The following is a 21,793-nucleotide window of genomic DNA, read 5'->3' on the forward strand; positions in this document are numbered from 1 at the left end:
TTGTATTTTTTTTGGATGTACTCCTGTGTGGCCTTGAAGGAATGTGCACGTATCACTCCAGTTGTGTGATGCAGATGTAGGTTTACCCAGGGTTTGGTGTGTCAGAAGATATTTAAGCCATTTGACTTTCTGTCTGTGCCAGACCATGGTGATTAATCACACAGTGTTATTACTACTTGTCAACATGCTGTCATGGTGTCCTGATCCAACACCTGTGGCTGGCAGCAGAGGAAATAACTCACAGAGCCTTGTATCACAGACAGACATATCAGATAGATCAGATAATATTCAGTTACAAACATGCGGGGTGGAAGACTCATCATAACTGTTCATCAGGCAGTGTTAGTCACTGATTGTGACTCTGAGTTGGAATTTATCTTTTTTCCTCTGATGGTCTCAGACCATCAGTCAGTTGGTCAGTAAAAACAGCAGGGCTCAGATGCGGACAACATCTTGACAATGCAATCTACTATTACTCAGGTTGTGTGATTGATTTTTGCTGCATCATTGCTTTTACTTTTACAGTCAAAACAACAATCATTTCCTTTAAAGAGTTTTTTGGTGTCATTCACTCAGGTTTTATGTATCTCCACCATAATACCTACAATGCAAATTTTGTTCATGGTCTTAATAATCACCTGAAATTGTTGGAACATGTTCATGTATTTAAGTAATTTTAGTAATGTTCAGAAAAAAAATGTATTGTTTGGAACTTAAGTTTTCATTTGATCACTTAAGATTGCGTTTGATATATTTGAGTTGTTATGTTAAAGTCAGTAAAGCAAATAACTAGCTAACAGTGTCCCTGTTACTGTGGATAAATCACAGACCTCGGTGTAACCAGTTTTCATTGGATTTACTTACCATCAAAGAAACGGTCTGTGTGTGTTTTGTGGATTAGCCAGAGACTCATGTCGACACTTTCTGGAGGGATACATGATTGAATTTTCTAGATGTCATTTTTCATTTGAACCTAAATGTAAAAAATGATTTCTTTTAGTTCTTGGCCCTAGAGCAAGGACTTGCTTGAGTCTTCAGTGGTTGCCTGTCAACCATAGTGCAACAAAAAGTCTATGCATTTATGTTTCTGTTTTTGATTTTATGGGAAAGAAAATTTTGATTAGTGAGCGACTGCTTTAGCCAAAGCCATATACAACCGGTTCAACCTGTTTCCAGTCTTTATGCTAAGCTAAACTAAGCATCTCCTGAAGATAGTTGCTGAACCAATAGAAATCTCTAACATGTAGATAAATCATCTCCACGAGTTTTCAATAGCAGCTTAATATTTTTTCCTTTTTCTGTTTCAGGCATCATCATTTATAGACGTTTTGACAGCTTATTTCTGTTTTGCTTGTAGTCTGTCTGCAAATCTGTGTAAGTGCTCCTGTTTTCTCTTCTGCTCTGCTCTCCTCTCCCCTGAGATAAGGACCACTCAGAATTTCCAGTCAAGGACAGCTGATGCAAAACCGTGGGTGATGCTGGTGATTTAAAAACCACATCAAACCTCTAGTACCGGTCAGTGCACGTTCCGAAGAGGGAGGGCGTCCCACATCTGCCCAGGGTGTTTTTCTGTTTTCCCGATACAGCTGGGGCCTTCACTTCAGCTTCACTTTCTCTGCGGCAAGAGAACACATGAAAAGAACATGAAAACCAACACTACCAGACTGCAGCAATTACAACAGAGTGCATAAAGGACCTGCAGATGAGTCACAAAACAACTGAACACCCAACAGGGATCCAAACTTGCGCAGAGACAAATGGAGCAGGTGGGCGACATTTGGAATTCAAACTGCTCTGGAACTATGAGGGAAAGACTTTGACTTTGCCAAGTCAATTGTGTAAACCTCTGGTTTTATAGAAAGTTTCTCATTAGCTTTCAGGTGGTTCACATTGCATAGGACCATCTAACAAACTTCTTTTGTTACTTTTCTGAGGAGGGTTGTTTTTACACAAAACAGTTATCCTGAAGTTGATTACGTTATTATATATACTGTATAAGGCCTCTTCCATCAACCAAACAACTTTTGTTTACATGGAAAATATCAGACACCCCTTTCTTTATTTCTCTTACTTTCATGATTTATAATTTAATATTTTCGTTACTCCCAGTTTTGAGTAGAAATTCCACCTCCTGTGAGGCCACAGTTTCCCCTTCCTAGCTGACCTAAGTCTTATGTCATGATGCACGTTAAAAATGTAATCTGACACATCGATCCGGTGATGTTATTCACCTTCCAGAGTAGGTCTGTGTGGTCCCTGGGGATTTATATGAATTCAGCTGATGTGAACTCAGGACCACCATGGACCCAAAACTGATTTGCTGGGTTGCACCTGGACATAAAAAAAAACAAAAAACAAAAAAAAAACATCAGTCTTGATAAATGTCAGGACTAACATTCAGGGGAAAAACACTCTAACAAGTATGTAAAGTCACAGAATACAGTTAAGACCTCAGTATGGAGGTAGGGTTTCTCTTTTTTCAGTCTTCAGACAACTGCTTCTGTCACTTTTCATGCATACAGCTGAGTATAACCTCATGAATTCTGTTGAGGAGAGACTTCCCGAAAGTGTGAGCCATTATTCCCATCTGTATGCTCAGTTGCACTAAGTCTGCAAAGTCACACAAAAAGACATAGTTCTGGGCAAGAGATCAGGCGAAGCAGTCTAGTACAGCCAGGGTTTTTGCCTTTCAGTGTGGCTAATTGAAACTGGTGTAAACACCACAACCTTGTTTGTTTCCAGCTTACTGGAGCCAGAGTCCAGAGACAGTTTCTTATCTCACAACTGAATAAGAAAGAATCCAGAGTCCGATTATTAATGATGATGAGGATAAATAGGGAATGGTGTTACTGTCTGTGTTCTTACATAAACTGCACTGCAATCAAAGGCATTCTCCTCAAAGTACAGGCTACCTGGAGCTGCTTACTGTTTCTAGGCATGATGAAATAATGTCAAAGTTTACTATAATCTCCTTCATCCTAATCTAATACTGAAAAATACATACGCGTGTAAGGAGTTGAATGCAGTTGACTGCTGACCCTCAGGGTATAAAGTCTGAATAATAGAGGCACATGGAATAAAGCCATTCTGTGCTAAACATATCAATCTCAGCTTTTCTGAAATGAGATCCCTTTGTGCCTTATAAATATCATAAGCTATGTATTATGGCAGTTGTGACTGGGTTTTGAGCCTGTGCCAAACAAATGCTTTTATAAGATGTCTGAAATTTAAATGAAGGGGTACGGACTTCATTTGTGATCAGGGTGGTTACAGATGTCCCTCCTGAGCACAAAGTAACGACCTTAAAATCCTACAGAAGAGCTAAAGAGGGAGGAGATAGAGTGACAAACCAAAACCTCAACAATGCCTTGGTGGTCTTATCCTTACTCTTTGTTGTCAGTGGAAGCTTAAAATGCTGTTTGTTCCAACCACAACCCACAAAGTTGATTTTTCTTCCCAACAAGCAAAAACAAAGCTTTCTCAGTGGTGGTCAGCTAGGTTTGTCCGCGGGCAAAGAACAAGTTTCTTGTCATAGGATCACTTCCATGAAGTTGAAGGAGAGAGTATGAAAACTATGTTCTGTAGCCTAAGCATTATCTGAGAAGAGGGAGAGAGGGCTTTGAGAGCAATACGTGCATAGAAATGAGGAGGCGAACTGCAGTATGTGAACATTCACTATTAAGTGTATAGGATCTCATTCTATAAAGCACCCTAGGTTCACTCTGGTGCACAAACACTATGCAACACCATATCTATACTGTGGACATCTGCTGGTGTAATGATAGTGAACTGTTAATACATACAAATGTAATTACTTACATAATAAACTTTTCATATTTACTCTAGGGGCCGTTTACATGACTTCAGGATGGATATCAGTCAGTGACAGAGGGACACAAGGCCGGAGACTAAAGATAACAATCAAAAACAAAACAGGAGTGACCTTTCAGTGTAAACCTGAGGGGTCATCTTGTTGCCAGATGCAAAATCCAGACCCCGTGGCAGGAAATCCTCCGTGTGATGTTGACATTGCAACTGATCCATGACAGACAAGGAATAACTTTTGAATAGGAAGAGCTTGGAAAAAAAGTCCAAGAAATACTGTCACCAGAAAACATGGGTTTTACCATCATTCATAAAATATTTGCTCAAGGAAAGAGAATGCATTAAAAACAGAGATTACACATGGGGTTAATAGTATGTAATGCTTTGGTTAAAAGTAGAACAGACAAGGCTTGTAGGCCAAAATCCAAGAGAGTTGAAAATGTTACAATACTTACCTAAAATGGAGGTTTTGAAATATTTTGGTTGATGTTATAATTAGTTTCTATCACAGGGTCTGAAAATGTGTAATTTCATATTATTGGTCTTTGTACAGTCATTCGTCATTCACTAGCTGGTGAAGTTCATTTTTTAAAAATAAACACAAAAGACACTGTAAATTGTCTCATTTAAAATGTCCCCAAGCACCTAAAGAACATTTCTTCATGGGCTAGCAGTGCACCATACACAACTAGGGTTGGCTTTAACATTCACAATAACGGGTAAAATGAGCCTGAAGCTTGTCTAATTGGGGGGCACTGAGGAATACTGGCTATGAGAAGCAGGACTTCAGCAGAACTGGTTTCAGGTTCAATGTAAAGCGGAATGTGCTAACGAGAAAGTCACTTACCATTTGATCAATGTCCAACAGGGAAAACAGGAATTACAGTAAATTTACGACCAGAGGCATGTTACAGTTTGTTGCTAATAGATGTGTCTTTAAGGCAAATTCAGTGTTGTAGAGAGATGTGGCTGGACCTACGCCTTCGTTGTTTCTTTTCCTGGACATTGTTGATTTTGGCTGGTTGTCAGTTTCAATGTTGGCTAGACACTGGGAGAGCAGACTCAGAGTGCTTCTTTCTCATTCTTACATACACTTGGATAGGATGTGTGTTGGCAGTGTAACAGAAGTTAGTAACCTGATCCAAGTGTGGAAAAAACCTGACATTTTTCAAGAAATGGACATCAGCCAGAATACTAAACGATACACAATAGATAGTAATCATAAACTTTTATTCTGAATATGCCGTATTTGCACATGAGTAAACACACTTTCCCTCCCCAGGATTATAAACATTGTTCTTTTTTTCTGTTGAGAACAACATTAATTTTGTACAAATTTTTACATGACTGATTCAGGAGAATCAAGTTCCACTAAAGTGTAACCCATTAAAGCACAGTTGAGGCAGACCAAGAGAGGCCCACCAAGATGCTCCCAAAGCTGAGTCTGGTTAAGGATGACTTGGTGGATGCCGCCATCAAGAGCCTGCCTTACAAACAAAAGCAAAGGAAGATTGACTGACAGGCTCGCCTATCGACTGCCAAAGATGACAGCAAGGAAAGACACAAAAAACACACATTAAGCAAATCCCAAGAACCCAGAAACAAAAAGGTCAACCCACACAACCCACACAGAGAGCACCAACAGAATCAAAAACACTTCATAACACAAGGAGAATATAGAATTCCTGAGGTGACAGCATCTGATTTTAGCACTTAAGAGTAGATTGGAGAATCTGGGCCACTGTGAAGCTCATGTTCATTTTCCAATGACTTATTTGCATTTCTAAAAGGATCCAATTAGAGGAGGCAATTTCACTCATTTCTTAGCATTTGTCTGTTCACAGTGATTTAAAGGACCACACCAGAATTTTGCTAGTTTTTGCTTTAACTACAGTTCACATACTATATTTATAACTGACTACTTGTGACTATTTTACAAATTTTTGATATTTGGTTGTACTTACTTTTTTGCTTTTTTTTCTGTTCAGCTAACTGGTTTCAACTCATTTCCATACACTACAGTATAGAGTAAATAATAAAATTTACTTGAATTTTGTGACAAACCACATCTGTGGAGATTCTCAGTCCTCCAGGTTATCGGTTATCAAAGCTTACAAGTTGGCAACTGGACTTGCTTGAGTTTCTTGAAGAAGTTTCACCTCTCATCCAAGATGCGTCTTCTGTTCTGACTGACCACAGTGAACATCAGGGGCCCTAGTTTGAGGATCCACAGTGTCTGATCAAGATGTATTGGCACAAGTTGCATTTGGGTGTGTCCGTATTCATTTTGGTAATTTGGCAATGACGAAAAACAGCAAGTAGCGAAAGGGCAGTACTTGATCTCCCCATTAAAGCAGGGGTGTGTTTTGGGCATAAAATGCAATCAGTGTGTAACACATCCTCTTTAAGAGACATGTGAATTTGTATGTTTGGTGGATTGCTAGCATATTGGTGAATTTGCCAGGTTGGACATCGGTAAGATTTTCCACAGAAGAGAACAAAATTTCATCTTTTGATTTTTTAAGTTTTACATGTCCTCTGTAGTGCTTCCCAGGGTATAACAAGCACAGTGGATGGGCATTGTGCACCCTCATATTACCAACGTGACCAAAATTTACCTGGACATCCCCCATTTTCATCTGGACACCCCTGCCGGCGCAAAGTCGACAGGCTGCTGCTTGGTAAAAAGGCACCATGATGCATGTCATGAAAATGGTAATTGCACAGGTAGAATATTAGGAAACAGATGCACTACCCACACCACATACCATGTGTTTATTGCTAGATAGGGCCCCACCGCTACATTAATCCACATTTTTCTGTGTGGTAATGACTTTTGATGTGATTACTCTGGGCTGCAATGTTTCACAATGATAATGTAACATCAGTTATGACCAAATTAACTCAGATTTTGTGTTCAAGACTCTGCCATTTGATTATCATAGCGTACACATATGAAAGGAAACTAATAGCTGCCTTCAAGGTAGGAAGAAGATTAAAATGTCTACTGCCATACCAGAAACTCCTGTGTTTTGGCACAGCAGAACTTTAACCTATTGTAAAAGCTAACATACAATGACAATGGTAACATGCTAATGTTAGCAGCTACACTTCAGCATTGTTTGATAAAACAATCAGCAGTACTGTAAAGTATTAATGATTTGCAGTTAATTGCCTAAAACCTGCTAAATCACTGGCACGGTTCTTTAATCAGAGTGAACTAATCAGACAGACAGAGGGAATGTTGCACTCAAATGTCACACTGGCCAAGCAGGTCTCCTTTTCCCAGTCGACTTAATCCAGGGTGGAGCCAAATGCTGTCTCCCCAAGAGAAAGGCAGTAATAGCTTTTCATACCTTGTCATATCATGAACATAAGCCTGACACTCAGAATATTATGCGTCCCAACATTACACACGAAAGCAGGAGCACACTGGATATGTTTTTTAAACAAACTGTCAGCCATTACCATGCATCACAGGGAACTACATCTTGCCTTAATCTTGCATAAATGTTGTATTATGATAATAGGTTTCTCCATAAGAGAATAAGAGAGTCCTATATGGCACTTGATATTCTTGAGTATTAGTAATTATAAAAGGAGCATAAATACCATTGTTAGCTTCACCACACTATTTTAGATGTTAGGTTGTAGCTAAAGATGGAGGAGAAAGTTGAGGGTAAAAATTGCACCTCAGGAAAGTCAGTCAATTGGAAAGTCACCGATGATGATGGCGGTGGTGGAGTTTTGCAGCAAAATATCACAGACAAATTAACATTCCTTGATTTGACTTGGAGGAATGCAAATTCTTAAAAATGACACTATCAGTGTGATGGAATAGCAGGTGTTTAGCTAAAAGAATTCCAAAGAAGGTGAGAGACAAATGTTTAGCAGCAGTACTAGTAGTAGTACCGGAGTCAGATGCCTTGTGTGGTCAACATACTGGCCAATAAAGATGATTCTGATTATAATGTGGTACACACAGCTTAATCATGTGGTTTTCACCTTCCCACAGAATTAAATAGTTTCCTGCAAACATGTGTCAGTGTTTATAGAGTATACTCTTTGCACGATAAGATGCACTCCCTGGTTTTGCTTTAGTGATGAATATAGTGTCCCCCAAATTCCCAAATTACTTGATCTGTTGATGTTTTGAATGGTTGAGTTTTTATGTTTAACAGTGAACTGAAAAGATATTTGATGATTTGGAGCATGTGATTAGGCAATAAAACCTTCAATCATCTGATTTCACTAAACAGTTGTAATGTAAGGGTTTCTGTTTTGGCAGACGTGTGAAACCTTCAGTTCCGTGATTGTCAGTTTAAAGTTTTCTGCCTGATTAATTGTTTCCTGCCGAACTGCATTAACTTATTCTAATCCTTAAAAGCATAAATTATCCACAAAAACACAGCATGTTATTTATCACATATTGCATCTTCAGGATGTAGTTATAAGTTCACTGTAAAATTAATAAAATTGCTTTTTCACTTGCTGATATAATTTGTAATACCACGGCAGTTAGTTGCTTTAGCAGTCCAGTTTTAGTCCTGTGAAATTTGTTATTTGGCAGATTTATTTTGCTATGCAGCAGTGATTTGGGCGAAAAAGTGCAATTTTAAAAAATAAATAACTAATTAACTGTTCTGCCTGATGACACTTTTTCACAAAAATCATCTAAAGTAAAATCATCTGCAAATTTTCTTGCTTAGGTTTGGTTTTAACTAATGCAAAAAACAACAACATGAAAAAAGATGAACTTATATTGGAGAAAATGGAACACAGTAATTGAGAGGATCATAAATACTAACTAATGGCTTTTCTAAAGTGAATTCCACTTGGTGATACAGTATCATGGCACACACACACACACACACACACACACACACACACAAAGTAAGAGGGAGTTTTACCACTACACAGAAACAGATGCTCTTCTTAATTCAGAAGATCAAACTGTAAACATCAGCTGCACTTTGAATTGCAGAGGAGATAGTAGTCATTTAATTTGAAAAGTGGCAGCAGTGAATACAAATATACTGTTTTTTTTTTGTTTTTGTTTTTTTTTTGCTGACCAAAATGTCAAGTATAAATTCTCATATCCCGTTCATTTATTTTCTTTAGTCGTGGCACTAAAACTACTGGTAGCAGGCTGCCCTGAAACCTCAGATAGCCAATAAATATTAAAATAAATAAATAGTACACTTCTTTCCTTCCAGTAGCCACAGTCTACAAAGCTAAAGGGTTTGTCCAAGTCACACAGTCCACATGGCACTAGAGATTTAGTCTAATGAACACAAAAGGACACCAGCCAGGCTTGTCCTGATTGGTTCATGCGCATTATGGTAACAAAGTTTTCACTGGAGCATCCAACACCAAGGCAGGAAATCCAGATACATCTACTGTACCACATCTAATCTGGGTTGATGTATGATCAAGTACAAAGTTAAAATCCATAAAAGCAGGTGCTCTGTGGCAGTTGAAGGTTGTTTTTTGTGCATAAACATAACAGTGAACATGATTTCCACACTGCAAATACAATATCTACATGAAAGAACACTGAGAAGAAAGTGAAGGTGATGCCCTCAGAGGAGATGTTCTGGGTGGAGCTATCTAAACATCAGACTGAGACAACACTATTATCAGCAACCTAACTAAGGCAAATGTAGGGCAAAAGCTTGTGATATAACAATTTGGCATCGCTTACTGTAATCTTAGTGAAATTCTCATTTGTAAAACAATAAATAACTAGTAACTAGCCACTGCAAATAGATTCAAAATATATTTTATGCTTGTAAAGAAAAGTGCTGTTTCTGGCAACGGTGAGTAAAACTGCTCATCAATAAAATGCTAGCCCCCAATCATGATTTCAATCCCTCTGATACTATAAAGCTGTCCAATCTAGCATCAAGTGAGAGAACGTTTTCAAGTCGCCAATCAAAATTAATCTCTGGATTCCTCTAATTTCAGTTAGTGGGGACAAATGAAGGGATGAAGGAGCTGTAGGTCAAGGTCTTTCTTTGTGTTCAAACTGATATCTTCTAATAGGCGAGTTTTTTGTCACTTTTGCCCTTGCATCTGATGACATCATGTTGAGAAACCCCTGAAAATCAAGGAATCACATGAAGGGCCTGGCAGAATGTGGGGCTCACGGGTTTTTGTTTCTTGGTTACAAGCACTTTTCATCAGGTGCTCATCATTTTGGTGGCAACGTTGTATGTTGGTTGCCATGTTGGACATATAGAGGGAGTGAATCAGAGGGTGTGATCAAAGTAATATAAGGGTCATGATGGGATGGCCTGGTGTCTGCAGCCAGTCAGTACCCAGAGCAACACCAGCTGGAGGGCCACCATTAGCCAAACTGAAGGCCTCAAACTGGACGTCCCACCACAGTCAGGGTCCTCCTCCTGGTACCGAGCAAGGAGTAAAAAAAAGTGAAGTTATTATTTAAACCAGCACAAAAAAACTCACACTTTTTAGCTGTCTGTTTGTTAAAACCCTACCCCAGATGTTTAGTTAGCTAGCTAGAGCTAGTGACTTATCTTTCCAGCTGTGGCCTTTTGCCTACCTCAAGGAATCTTTTCAACAATTTCTAGTGATTTTGTGCCAATCTGCCACTATTAACAAAACTAAAAGACTTTGAGACCAGAAAGCTTGACAGGTGTAGCAAGCTACTGGCAATAACTGGGAGGAGATGAGGCTTAGCAAATGGTCAACTGGAACCTTGCTAGGATCAAACAATAGGTCAGAAGACATAAAAAAATCTTCAGATTGACTTTTTTATACTTAAACACTGAGCCATTGTGTATGATAAACCTGGAATGATATGATACGCTCTGTGTGCTTAGCATCTGAAGAGGTAAAGGGAAAAGAATGTCTTTGAGCAGTCTGTTTTAGCTAGAGCCTGGCTGCAACAGTAATCAGATGTCAGCAGAGACAGACACTAGAGTCTGACTCGAGTTTGTTGCCTGAGACGAATAATGATAGATGGGAAAGATACAAAGAGTGTGGCTTGAAGTTCAAAGTCAGGTGAGACAGAAAATGTTGGCTTGAGAGAAAGAGGCAGGGAGGTAAGTTGGGGGAGGTGAAGACAGATGGTGGGAGAACGAAAGGTCATAAGAGATTGACGTGCAAGAAGGATAAGGGTAGGAAGACTGGAGAAAGGCATGAAGTAGTAGAACAAACAGAGGTGTAAAAATATGAGGTGTGGAAAACTAACATCAGGCAAAAGAGCGCAAGAGTTAAAAACCAAAGACTGTTAGACTGCATACAAGATCACGATACAGTGTCAATGAGAGAGAAACAGCTGGTGTTATGGGACTGACCCGAGACAGCACATGAACAGTGGCAGCAGTAACATGAGCAGAGAGGAAACCAATGGGGAGCCTGCGCTCCTTCGGCACATGGCCTCATCCTAACCATGAACAGCCAATCACAGAGCAGGAAAGAGAGAAAACAGAGAAAGAGAATCATGCAGCAAAAGATCCAGTGTTAGCAAGAAGCAAATATGAACAGAAAAGGCAGAAATATTAGTTTAAGTAGAGGAATAGTAGTAAAAGACATTTAATTCTGAGAAAAGAGTATGTGGGTGTTTGTGTGTATATGTGAGCAAGCAAGACAGTGCAGGCAGAAGAGTTCATTCATAAGACTGACAAACCCCGACTCTGAAAAAGGACCTTAGATTGAATACAAACAGATCATTCAAGCACAGAGGTTTCACACACAGACATTCTGTATTGCTCAGAAAAAATGTTTGTTTGGCTTCACAAGTCGAGAAATAACCGTTTGTCTTTGCGTGGGAAATCTACAAAGAGAAAAGACATGCACTATGTACTCCAAGTTAATGCTCATGTTGCTCCTTGTGTGGATGTATAAGTAGTTAGCTGTCAAAAATATGTCGGTGTTAGGGTTTCAACTTTGCGCTGCTCATGAAGTGGCCAAAGGAATCAGCTAATGTAGATTTTATTTAGCCCCAGCTTGTGATGTATTACATACATCGGAGTCACAGGGAAAATCTTCCATTAATCTGTGAAACTGAGACTTTAGATTAGTAAGAGACCTCATAATACCAGTAACATGATGCCTTACCTCTGGGTATTCAAAATAAATGGTCAGACCCACATTTACAGATGATTCTAACAATTCTGGTAGAGCTAAAAGTTAACCAGACTGAATGAAGCTATCAAATGAATGATTTTAGCAGAGAAACCAAAAGTAGTAACCTTGGAGCACATACTTTAATTTGAAAGTCTTTTGTGATTTCAGGCTGGGTTTCAGCAAATGTCTTTAATTCTTACGAGACTAATAAAACAGCAGTGGTGTCACTGTTTAGCAGTTTGGCAGTAAGACACATGTAGTACCATTAGCAACTCATTTGTTCAGTTCACATCCTTCTCTTCTAAAAGCAGTCCAGATTTGATGATAGCAACTTACATGTTCATTGTTATCAAAACAGGTTCCAGGCCCTTTCCTGTATCGAGGACTCTGAGCCATTTCACAGGGATCAGGACCATCAGCTGGATGAGTAAAGTCAGGAACATGACAGTTTCAGTGTGAACCTGCATTAGTTATAGCAGCAACATATATAACATTTTGATTACTATGGAAAAATCACTGGGATATATTACATTAGTCCAAATCAGGTGGATCCACTTTAACTGTGGAAGGACTATAGGACTCTTTTAGGAGTTTGAGCACGTTGCTCAATACCTCAGTGATGTGGTAGTCATTTTCGAGCATTGTGTTTTCCAAGAGGCTTAATGTATAATTGAGCACAGCCCTGTGTATTTGAGTGAACATCACAGATTTGCTTATAAAGCTATGATGCAGACTTACCCCACGCTAGCATCTGCCATACAGACGCACAGAGAAACCAAGTGCAGACACATCTGAACTCTGGGCCCAATTTTAAATGTCACTTAGTGCGGAAATGCTCAGTCATTATTATGGCAGTAGGATTTAGGAGATGCAAATGGAATGGAATAATGAGTGGTGAGAATTACGGATGAGAGAAAAATTGTTTTACATAGCTTAAAGAAAGAACATTCTGTTGTGTTGTTGTCATAGTCAGAATCAGTATTATCTAGTCCTAAACACAAACCTTTTAAACATGTGTGCACTAAATGGAATACACGTTCTCTGCTCGATGGTAGCAGTGTTAGGTTGAAGGATACACGGCTCCTCTTCCTGTTTCAACTCCTTGGCGTCACAGGACGAGCAGGTGAGTTTTGCATCAGCAATGATAAAGACCAGGTTTGTCTTGGGCAGCTTTTCAGCATGGAAGAGCCTAGAGAAGAGCAGACGCACAGGAGACACGAGAGCAGTTGTTGACACATCGGCTTGAGTCCAGGAAAGATGAAGATAACATTTCACTGAAACATGCTCACAAGAGATGCAGGAAATTGAATATTTAACCAGATAGCAATGTGCTATAATATCTTTTGCACTATGAAGCTGCTAAAGGAGAGAGTAATTATTCCTCCTTTAAAATGACAAAGCAACACTCTAGAAATAACTTAATCTTTAACACAACCCCAAACTGCATGGGAGCAGGCACTCCAATAGCTGGCACAGGGCCTTAAAATGATGTACTGTATGTTAACACACACACACACACACACACACACACACGTGTGCACAGTCACAAACACGAACATATCGAGGCGCTGGTCCATACTAGTGACTTGACTTCACCTTCATGGCATGTGAAGTTTTACAGCCACCTCTGGGGACTTCATTTGTGTCTCATGGATGCACAAACACCACAGTAGGTCAGGGAAGGTGTTTGGACCTATACACTGGGAGTGTGTATGGCTGGTAAAGTGCCTGGTTTGAAGCTTTTACCTGGAGCAGTTTTCACAGTCGACAGAGCCTTTGACAGACAGGTTGTTGTTCATAAAGTAGAACTGAGTTTGCTCCGTGATGCAGACTTCTTTAAGCATGGCATCTGGCACTTCATCATCCATATCAGCTGTAGAAGGACACAGCACTCAGACAATAAAGAACATTAAAGGATATGTTTCTGCTAGGTGTTTTGGCCAGTAAATAACTGGCTTGAGCAAAATTACTGTATATTAACTTAAAGCAGCAGTCATTGATTTTTGGCCATCATTGTAAAACCCCTAGCCACTGAAAACTTCAAAGAAGTGCAATGGACTAAGACAATGTAACCAACAAAATAAGGAGCTAATGAACAAACGCATGAACACACAGAGTCTGGCACTTAATGACTTGTTCCTCCACCCTCATGCATTAAAGGGTCATTTGACTGAAATTTCTCACTTATTCTTGGTAATATTTTGCCATGCAGGTGGTGTTGGTTTGAATATTTGTCCAAATTTTGAGATCATTTGGGTGAAAAGACCCTTTAACAGGTATCACTGTCATCACATGATGTATATACAGGAACTATAAACGCAGAGAGACCTGTCAATTTGCTTGGGATATTGAGGCAATCTGGATTTTCTAATAACACATTTATAGTCACACCAAATACCACACACAAACACCATAACTGCACATTCTGGCTCATACAGTATGTGCAACATTTTACACACATCAAATCCTGTTAACGATTGTTCCCATAAACAATATTGTTACTACAGTGCATATTCTTGTCATGTGGTAAGTGTTGCAACAAAATTTCAAGATAAACAAACAGTGTGCAAACACTGGGTACATCTCAAGTCTCTTATAACCATCACCATTTCCCTCGCTTGCATCTTCTCCTTGTATCTTAATCCCACTCATGTAAGATGCGAGGAAAACATGAGGAAAACGTGGGGAGAGAGAACTCGAGGAAACATGTTATTAACAACCTTGGACATCCTTTTCTCAGATCCTTCATCTGAATCACCCAATCATCAACTGATTTCTGATAAAGGGGCATATCAGTTCACAAAAAACCTCCACGAAGGATGGTCTCATGTGTCCTCGATCCTCACACCTCGGTCCTCAAAGCCGATATAAGAGACTTGGAACATCCTACATCCTCGGTCGACCAGAACAACGTCTGGGATGTTTGAATAATCTTATAAGAGGCATGAGATGTACCCACTGTGTTCAGTACCTTTTAAGACTAACAAAAAACCCCTAAACTGAGTAATTATTACCATTTCATTTCAAAGGTAAGGGTCAATGTCGCAAAAAACCTCAAAGCGTGATTCTTTTCTCTGCATTAAACTGATGAGAACTCACCTGCATCCAGGAAACTGGGAAAGGTGATGCTGACCAGTAACTGTTGCAGCATTGACCTAAGTGCAAAAACACACACCAAGGATAAAAAAAAAGACTGGATTTATTGAAACATTATCTATAATAAAGCATCTGCTTAAATACAAACATGAATCAAAATGTAACCATAACATGCTGGTAACCTAAAGCGCAAAACTATTTAATAAAAAATGAATATGGCCATATTGTCTGTGAGCCCAAAAAGTCTAATTTTATTGGACATATTGTAAAACAAGCTTTTAACAATAAATCAAGACAAGATTTTCTGGAATTGGGAACAATTCAACTACTAAACAGATGCTATATGTACATTTTGCAGTAACACAACCTTGAGTGCTTTTCATTAAGATCTGAAGTTCAGAATTTATATATTTTTTCTTTTTTTCAGTATAATATTGTCACTGATCATTATAAAAATGGGATGACACTAATAGCAACCATGCTAAAAAAGGTTCCAAAAATTACCCACCAGGCCGCAGCTGTCACCCACCATCCTAAATTCAAAATATCTGCAATGGTGGGCTGAGAGGGACAAACAAAATGAGAATGAATATCAGAAAAGGACAAAAAATAGCTCAAATGAATCATTGAACAAATCATTTTAAGCTGGTTGAGCCAATCTGAACATCCTACTCATGTTTACAATATCTGCAGACAGTTCAGTTTTGTTCCAGGTACAGAGACCAAGAGGTTCAGCTAGGGATTTATTTACTTCCCTCTCAGAAGAAATTAGAACACAATCCTCCTCAACAGATGCAAGAATAAATATGTAAACAAAAAGCCAGTGAGGAAACAAAGTAGCACACTGTTTGAATAAAAGGCCAGACATGCTGCTTCGATTAAGCTTAGCATGCGAGGGCCTTGTTTTGGTGAATCAGTGTTGTATCCTTTCTCCTCAGTTGTTGAATCATCAAGGAGTCTTAATTAACCGTGTCAGAGGCATCACTGGCTGTTGACAGTGTCTTTGATCAGAAGGCATCTTTCATCTCACCTTGGTCACTCCAATGTGTCGTACACGTTTATGTCCAGCTTGGGAAGTGACGCGGTTTAAAAAGTCAATAAATGATGGGAATATTTTCCATCTGAATTGCTACTGAGCGCCACAGGAACTTCTTCAGTATCCGTGCCATGTTTGTGAACATTTTGCATCAGTTCACTCTAATTTATATGTTTTGTAAGTGATGAAATACAGTGCCCCTTTTGACATCGCTTGGTGTGTTAGACCACCTAATCCTGTTACTGTTACTGCAACTCCCACTCTAACGCTTTCACCATATCCTCTGCTTCACTTCTCAGACTTATGGTTCCCTGGTGGGTGATGGTTTGTGTGTACGTAGTGTGACCATGCTGCATGTGTAAAATGTAAAGCGAAAAAATGGCTGGATGTGCATCTGCCCATGCGATCACGGATATCGAACTGTGTGAACACTTAAGTATGGGTGTGCACATGTTGGTGCCTAAGTGTATGTGTGTGGTTTCTGTCTTATGTAACTCACCACGTAGACAGATCGCAGGCCTGCAGCCGCCTTGCTCTCTTTCTTGGGATCACAGAGTGACTGGTAATCATAGGTCTTCTTAAAGGTGAACAGGGAGTCCTGCAGCTTTCTCATGAGGACGGGGTCGATAACACCGAAGAAAGTTCCAATCTAATGTTAGGAGGAAGAAGGAAGTGAAAATGTAAAACAATGTTTTATACCTTTGTAGCATGGGTCAAGCAAATGTCACATTCAGAACATCAATTTTAAAAAGCAGAAACAAGAAGCTAAACTGGAATCGAGGCTTAAACAATATAACGCTATAAAAATGGGACATGTGCCTGTATTAAGCTTCTACGGGGGCCATAGGCAGAAATGAATTAGGTTGCAGTATTCCAATATTTCCAGAGTTGCTGTGCTTTAAAGTGACACACAAATCAACTTAGGAATGTGAATCATGTCTCATTGAAGGGAGTCAGGCAAACTGTTTCCCCCTGTTAACAATCCTTATGCTAAGCTAAGCTGACCTGCTACTGGCTATAGTTTCATAGTTACTGTACAGACACCACGAAAGACAGCGAATAAGAGTTTATCAAAATGTTGAACTATTTCTTTAAGATGAAATTTCAAAGATGGCCAAAGGCACCTCAGCCTTCAGTTTCCATCTGCAAAAATGCTCACAAGCAGTTTCATGTACTCCAAACTCTCACTACGCTTTTACAAGCTGACCCACCCACACACAATGGAAGTAGAAACTTACTGCTGCACTGTATATGTCTAATTCTTTCAGTCCAATACATACAAGGATCCCTACACAGATCTAATCTTTATGTACACCAATCCTTCTTCTATTATGATAGAACAGCAGACTACTGGAGTGTGACCTCACAACTTCATGGAGAAAGTGAATGTCACTTTCGGATTTTTCCCGTTTCGGGGTTGCCACAGTGAATCCACTTGCATGTTGACATTTGGCACGTGTTTTATGACGGATGCCCTTCCTGATACAACCTGGACTCGAACCCAGCGCACCGCAGTGAAAGCGCTGCACTTTAACCACTAGCCTACCAGGGAAGGCCAACTTCACGGAGGAAGTGATTTCAGTAATTTCAGGGTCCACAAAAAATGTTTAAACAGTTAAATCAATGTGAAAAACATGCATAAAACAGTTAAGAATGGGTATACATGTATAGTAAATGTTGACAGTGAATTTACGGACACATACACAGACGCACACACAAACAGTAAATCACCCTCCAACCAGGAGGATGGACTTCACTTTAATCTAATTACCACAGTTCACCAGGTAACCATAAATTTCTCCTTACAGGAAGTAGTTTGTCTCGCCATCTCAGAGGTCTAAAACAACTGTGAGAGTGTTTAGGTACTTGTGTGTTCAGGAAGGAATTATGTACAGTTAGTAGTATTGAACTATGTGTGTGAGTGCTGAAAAATGTGAGTGCATAAGGAAATGCTAACTTTCCCTTTCTTGCACCTTGGAAGGTCGACACTAACAAGCTGTCTTCCACATATTCATTCCTCCTTAGTCTAACATCCAAAGGACACTAAGGTAACCTCCTCTCCTTTCCCTGTGCAGTAACATAAATAATGAATTAACAGTTACAACCCCGCTGGCTGCAGACTCCCTGAGGAGTTTGGAGAAAGAAAAGGAACGAGCTGGAGGGAGAAAGACGTAAAGAGGGAGAGAAAGTGAGAAGTTTACAGAGAGAGAAACTTTGCTCCTGTAGGAAATATGATTGAGGGCACATAGGCTTTTCCAAACAAGGCCTCAGGTCCCTGGGTTTTAGTGCTGCTGCCAAACTTCAGAGGGCAACTGATTTATCCAGCGCACACCCAGCCCTGATTAGGAAGGGGCCAGCACCACATGAAAAACATTTACTCAGATGACAGCAGGAGTCCACTCTTAGCATTTAGCACTGGCCAACCAGGAGTGGGGATAAATTACTGTGCCTATTGCGCACTGTGCTGTACAGTATGTGTTTGCGCATGTATAGGTTAGTAATAGGAAAGGTTGGGTGGAATTGTGTTTGAGAGGCTCCATTAATTTATTTTGAGCGTAGGTCATTAGGGTTGATTGTACGTTCACACCAGGTTTGGCTGGGGAAGTACTGCAGAAGGGCTGAACCCTTAAGGACAATCTCATGTGGGAGAGGAAGAGTGCACGGTTGATTAATCAAAACTATATCAGAACCATTAGGTCAGTGAGTACGTCATACAGGACAAAAAAGTATTTTCAGCATGAAAGTTTAGTTTTAATAGTTTGAATAAAATTATTTTAACTCAAAGTCCACAAAAATTAAAACACTTTGACAAAAAATAACTTTGGCTGAAGGTCCACTTACTAGCTTTTTTATTTCTTTTTTAGAACTTTTACATACATTTCATGTTTGGGGTTTGTAGGAGATGGCTTAGTTGTGATCATGTGAGTTATGATAGTAGGTGGTCACATAAGGTTCTGACCCCCCTCAGCCTGGAAAGTGATCTGAACTGGGCAACCTCAGTCTGCTGATGACGAATGTGAGACATGGCTAAAAGCTCTGGAAAAAGCTAGTGAGAAAACCTTGAGTAAAAGTATTCTATTGTCCTAAAATATGCATTTATGAACTATACATTTTCCACATACGCTGTAAAGAGATCATTAATCCATGATAAGAAATTTGGATAAAAATTATGAGCATCCATGTCTGCTCTCTTCTGAAATACTCTCAATAACCTTAAAACAAATTTACTGTAGGTTAATTTAAGATAAGGCATTCTTTGTAACTTACATCATCATCTTAAGGAGCATTTGTTACTGCTTTATTACAGAATTCAAAGGGTTAACACCAGACACTGACATTGCTTGCGCTGTAGTTTTTGTGAGTGAGAGTAAAATGGCCCACCTTATCAATATATTTATCTTGATTGGACATCACCATGAAGCCCCCATCATCCAGAATGACACAGTCTATGTACTGGAAGCACAAAGACATAATTATACTTGTGTTGCATTCTCATGGTTCTTATCTATAATAATATCTGAAAATATACTAATCGAACCTCTTACCTCATCGTTTCTCTGACAGCCACAGATTTCATCATTGCACTGAAAACAAGGTAAAGCAGAAAGAATGATGAAAGTCACAGTTTGGATCACATGTGTGTCCATACAGGTGTTATGCATGTAGAATCTACTCACATTCGGCCTCTGTGTGGTGTTGATGAAGCTCGCCATCCAGGCACTGATGTCCAACTTCACACCAACCACTGGGAGAAAACACAAAAAGCCAGACATCCTAGATCACGTTGGACCTCTGTGTCAACTTTAGTCTCTGAACTTTGAAAATGCAAATGTGGACAATGATCACAGGGGACTAGACCACTTGATGAGTAGCGGTCTTTAAATAAGCACTTGCAAGTGTTTCAGAAGAAAGAAAGGCATGTCCTTCTTTCTTTGTGTGTTAGTATGTGTGTCCTTACCAGCTGGTTTAAGTATGACACCATTAACATTGAGGTCAACTGCTCTGCTCACCAGGACTGAATCGTCACTTGCTGCAAAGGACAAAGGATATGTACATACTGTATTTATATATACATACAAGTATACATGTACACACACGTATGTATATATATAGATAGATAGATAGATACATAAATAAATACACAGTCTATATATATCTATTTTTAACAGTGGCTGTTACCGTTCTCCTTAGCGAGGTAGGGTGTTGGAGTGAAGATGTACAGACCATTGTCCAAACTTCGTTTATAAAAACTTGATTCATACGTCTCTGCTTCTTCTGTCCAGTACATCCCAGCACTGTCAAACACATTGATAAAAAGCAAAACAACACAATTATAAAATTATGCCATTATCAAACCTTTATTTAAATTGAGAAAACACACTACAACCACAACCTCATTTCCAAGGACCATTTTGTTTCACTCAGATGTTCAGATGTTGTCAGATTAATGGAAACGAGTGCATGTCTGAAAGGGACTTATGGTTCCACTTGGATATATCCCTTGTGAATATAGTCTAAACCCCACTGACCCAACATTGACAAGGGGTAGAAGATGGATGGACAGATGAATGTTCGAAATTCAGAAGGGCTGGTTTTATGCTACTGCTTAAAAAAACATAGCACTTCATGTGTAAGCTGCAGCTCTCTTACCAGACCACAGCATGATTCTTTATCAGAAAATCCCAAACATAGTACTTATTCCATCCTGTGCTCCTAAATCAAGCCCCCAGCTCCAATCATTTGACAAGTACCTTTTGGGGTAGACCCGTGTGATCCCTCCTTCAGTGGCAACAAATCTGGCCAAGACACCTTCCCTGACAACCAGAGAAGATAAAGCTATAAAACACACCATTAAACAAATCTGGAATATGCTTAAAACCTGCTAGACATTTGCTGGTGGTGCTGAAATACTCGAACCACCTGTATTCAATTTTTCCACTTGGACATTCGTTACCAAATACCGAGTAAGAGATAACTGATAGCACAAAAAAGCTGTCAAATTCTTTATGCTTCACTTACTGTAACTTGTTTTCTTTCCAAACTTTGATCAGATCTGAAGTGATGCCGGCATCCAGGAGCAATCGGTTCACCAGCTCCACGTTACCTAAACAGGAAAACAGTATCACTTAAACTTCAACATGTTAGAGAGAGAGTGAGAGAGAGGGGAGTAAAGGTAACCCCCCCAAAAGATAGAATATAAATGATACTAGCAAAAAGTGCAGAATATTTAAACATTTACATTTGAGGTAACAAAATGAATTGCAAATTGGGTCGACATATTTCTAACCTTACAAACATTTCCAAGGTACAAATGTGACCAAAGCTGATGCAATAAAATATCTGACAGAGAGATGAAATTACTTTATTTTTTTAAAGAAAATGTCAGTAAAGAAGTAGTTACACCTCATACGTCATAAAATCTTACAAAGAAAAGGATGCAATTAAACATGCATTTAATAAATACGATTGTTGCTGCAAAAGTGAAGGTGGTGGTTTGATGCAGGTGCAACAAATTATTTTCCAAGACATCCAACAAGACCGCATGACAAACAAGCAAAAAGCCGCATGCTCTGTTGGCTGTGCCAGCTTCTTTGAACCCTCCGACTCCCCGCTTCAGTCCATTAACATCGATACACTCCCCACCACCTCCTCCAACCTTTATGACACACCACACACATCAGAGAAAACAGCTGGCATAACACTTTAGCTCCCCCCTCAATCCTACCTTCCCTCCTTCTGCAG

At 39.5% G+C, this 21,793-nt stretch overlaps 1 protein-coding gene across 5 annotated transcripts in view; it reads right to left on the reverse strand.

Annotated features, from left to right (window-relative positions):
- Positions 1-7,975: 7,975 nt before the first annotated feature.
- The window catches only part of cacna2d1a (calcium channel, voltage-dependent, alpha 2/delta subunit 1a), a 93,398-nt gene continuing 79,580 nt past the window's right edge, over positions 7,976-21,793 (reverse strand). For 3 of the 5 annotated variants that reach the window (XM_020599513.1, XM_020599512.1, XM_020599510.1), the window contains 15 exons: positions 21,071-21,155; positions 20,803-20,865; positions 20,231-20,346; positions 20,010-20,081; positions 19,729-19,796; positions 19,597-19,635; positions 19,433-19,504; positions 16,551-16,700; positions 15,524-15,576; positions 15,019-15,074; positions 13,666-13,792; positions 12,996-13,108; positions 12,256-12,338; positions 11,148-11,236; positions 10,100-10,229 (listed from right to left, as the gene is read on the reverse strand). In XM_020599513.1, the coding sequence (XP_020455169.1) occupies positions 10,193-10,229; positions 11,148-11,236; positions 12,256-12,338; positions 12,996-13,108; positions 13,666-13,792; positions 15,019-15,074; positions 15,524-15,576; positions 16,551-16,700; positions 19,433-19,504; positions 19,597-19,635; positions 19,729-19,796; positions 20,010-20,081; positions 20,231-20,346; positions 20,803-20,865; positions 21,071-21,155 (1,223 nt within the window). In that variant the 3' untranslated portion in view covers positions 10,100-10,192. Of the gene's footprint in view, positions 10,230-11,147; positions 11,237-12,255; positions 12,339-12,995; positions 13,109-13,665; positions 13,793-15,018; positions 15,075-15,523; positions 15,577-16,550; positions 16,701-19,432; positions 19,505-19,596; positions 19,636-19,728; positions 19,797-20,009; positions 20,082-20,230; positions 20,347-20,802; positions 20,866-21,070; positions 21,156-21,793 lie in introns of all 5 variants that reach the window. The other 2 variants (XM_020599514.1, XM_020599511.1) reach the window with 1 other exon arrangement.

This window comes from Monopterus albus, unplaced genomic scaffold, assembly GCF_001952655.1.
Source record: "Monopterus albus unplaced genomic scaffold, M_albus_1.0 scaffold41.1, whole genome shotgun sequence".
Taxonomy (NCBI): domain Eukaryota; kingdom Metazoa; phylum Chordata; class Actinopteri; order Synbranchiformes; family Synbranchidae; genus Monopterus; species Monopterus albus.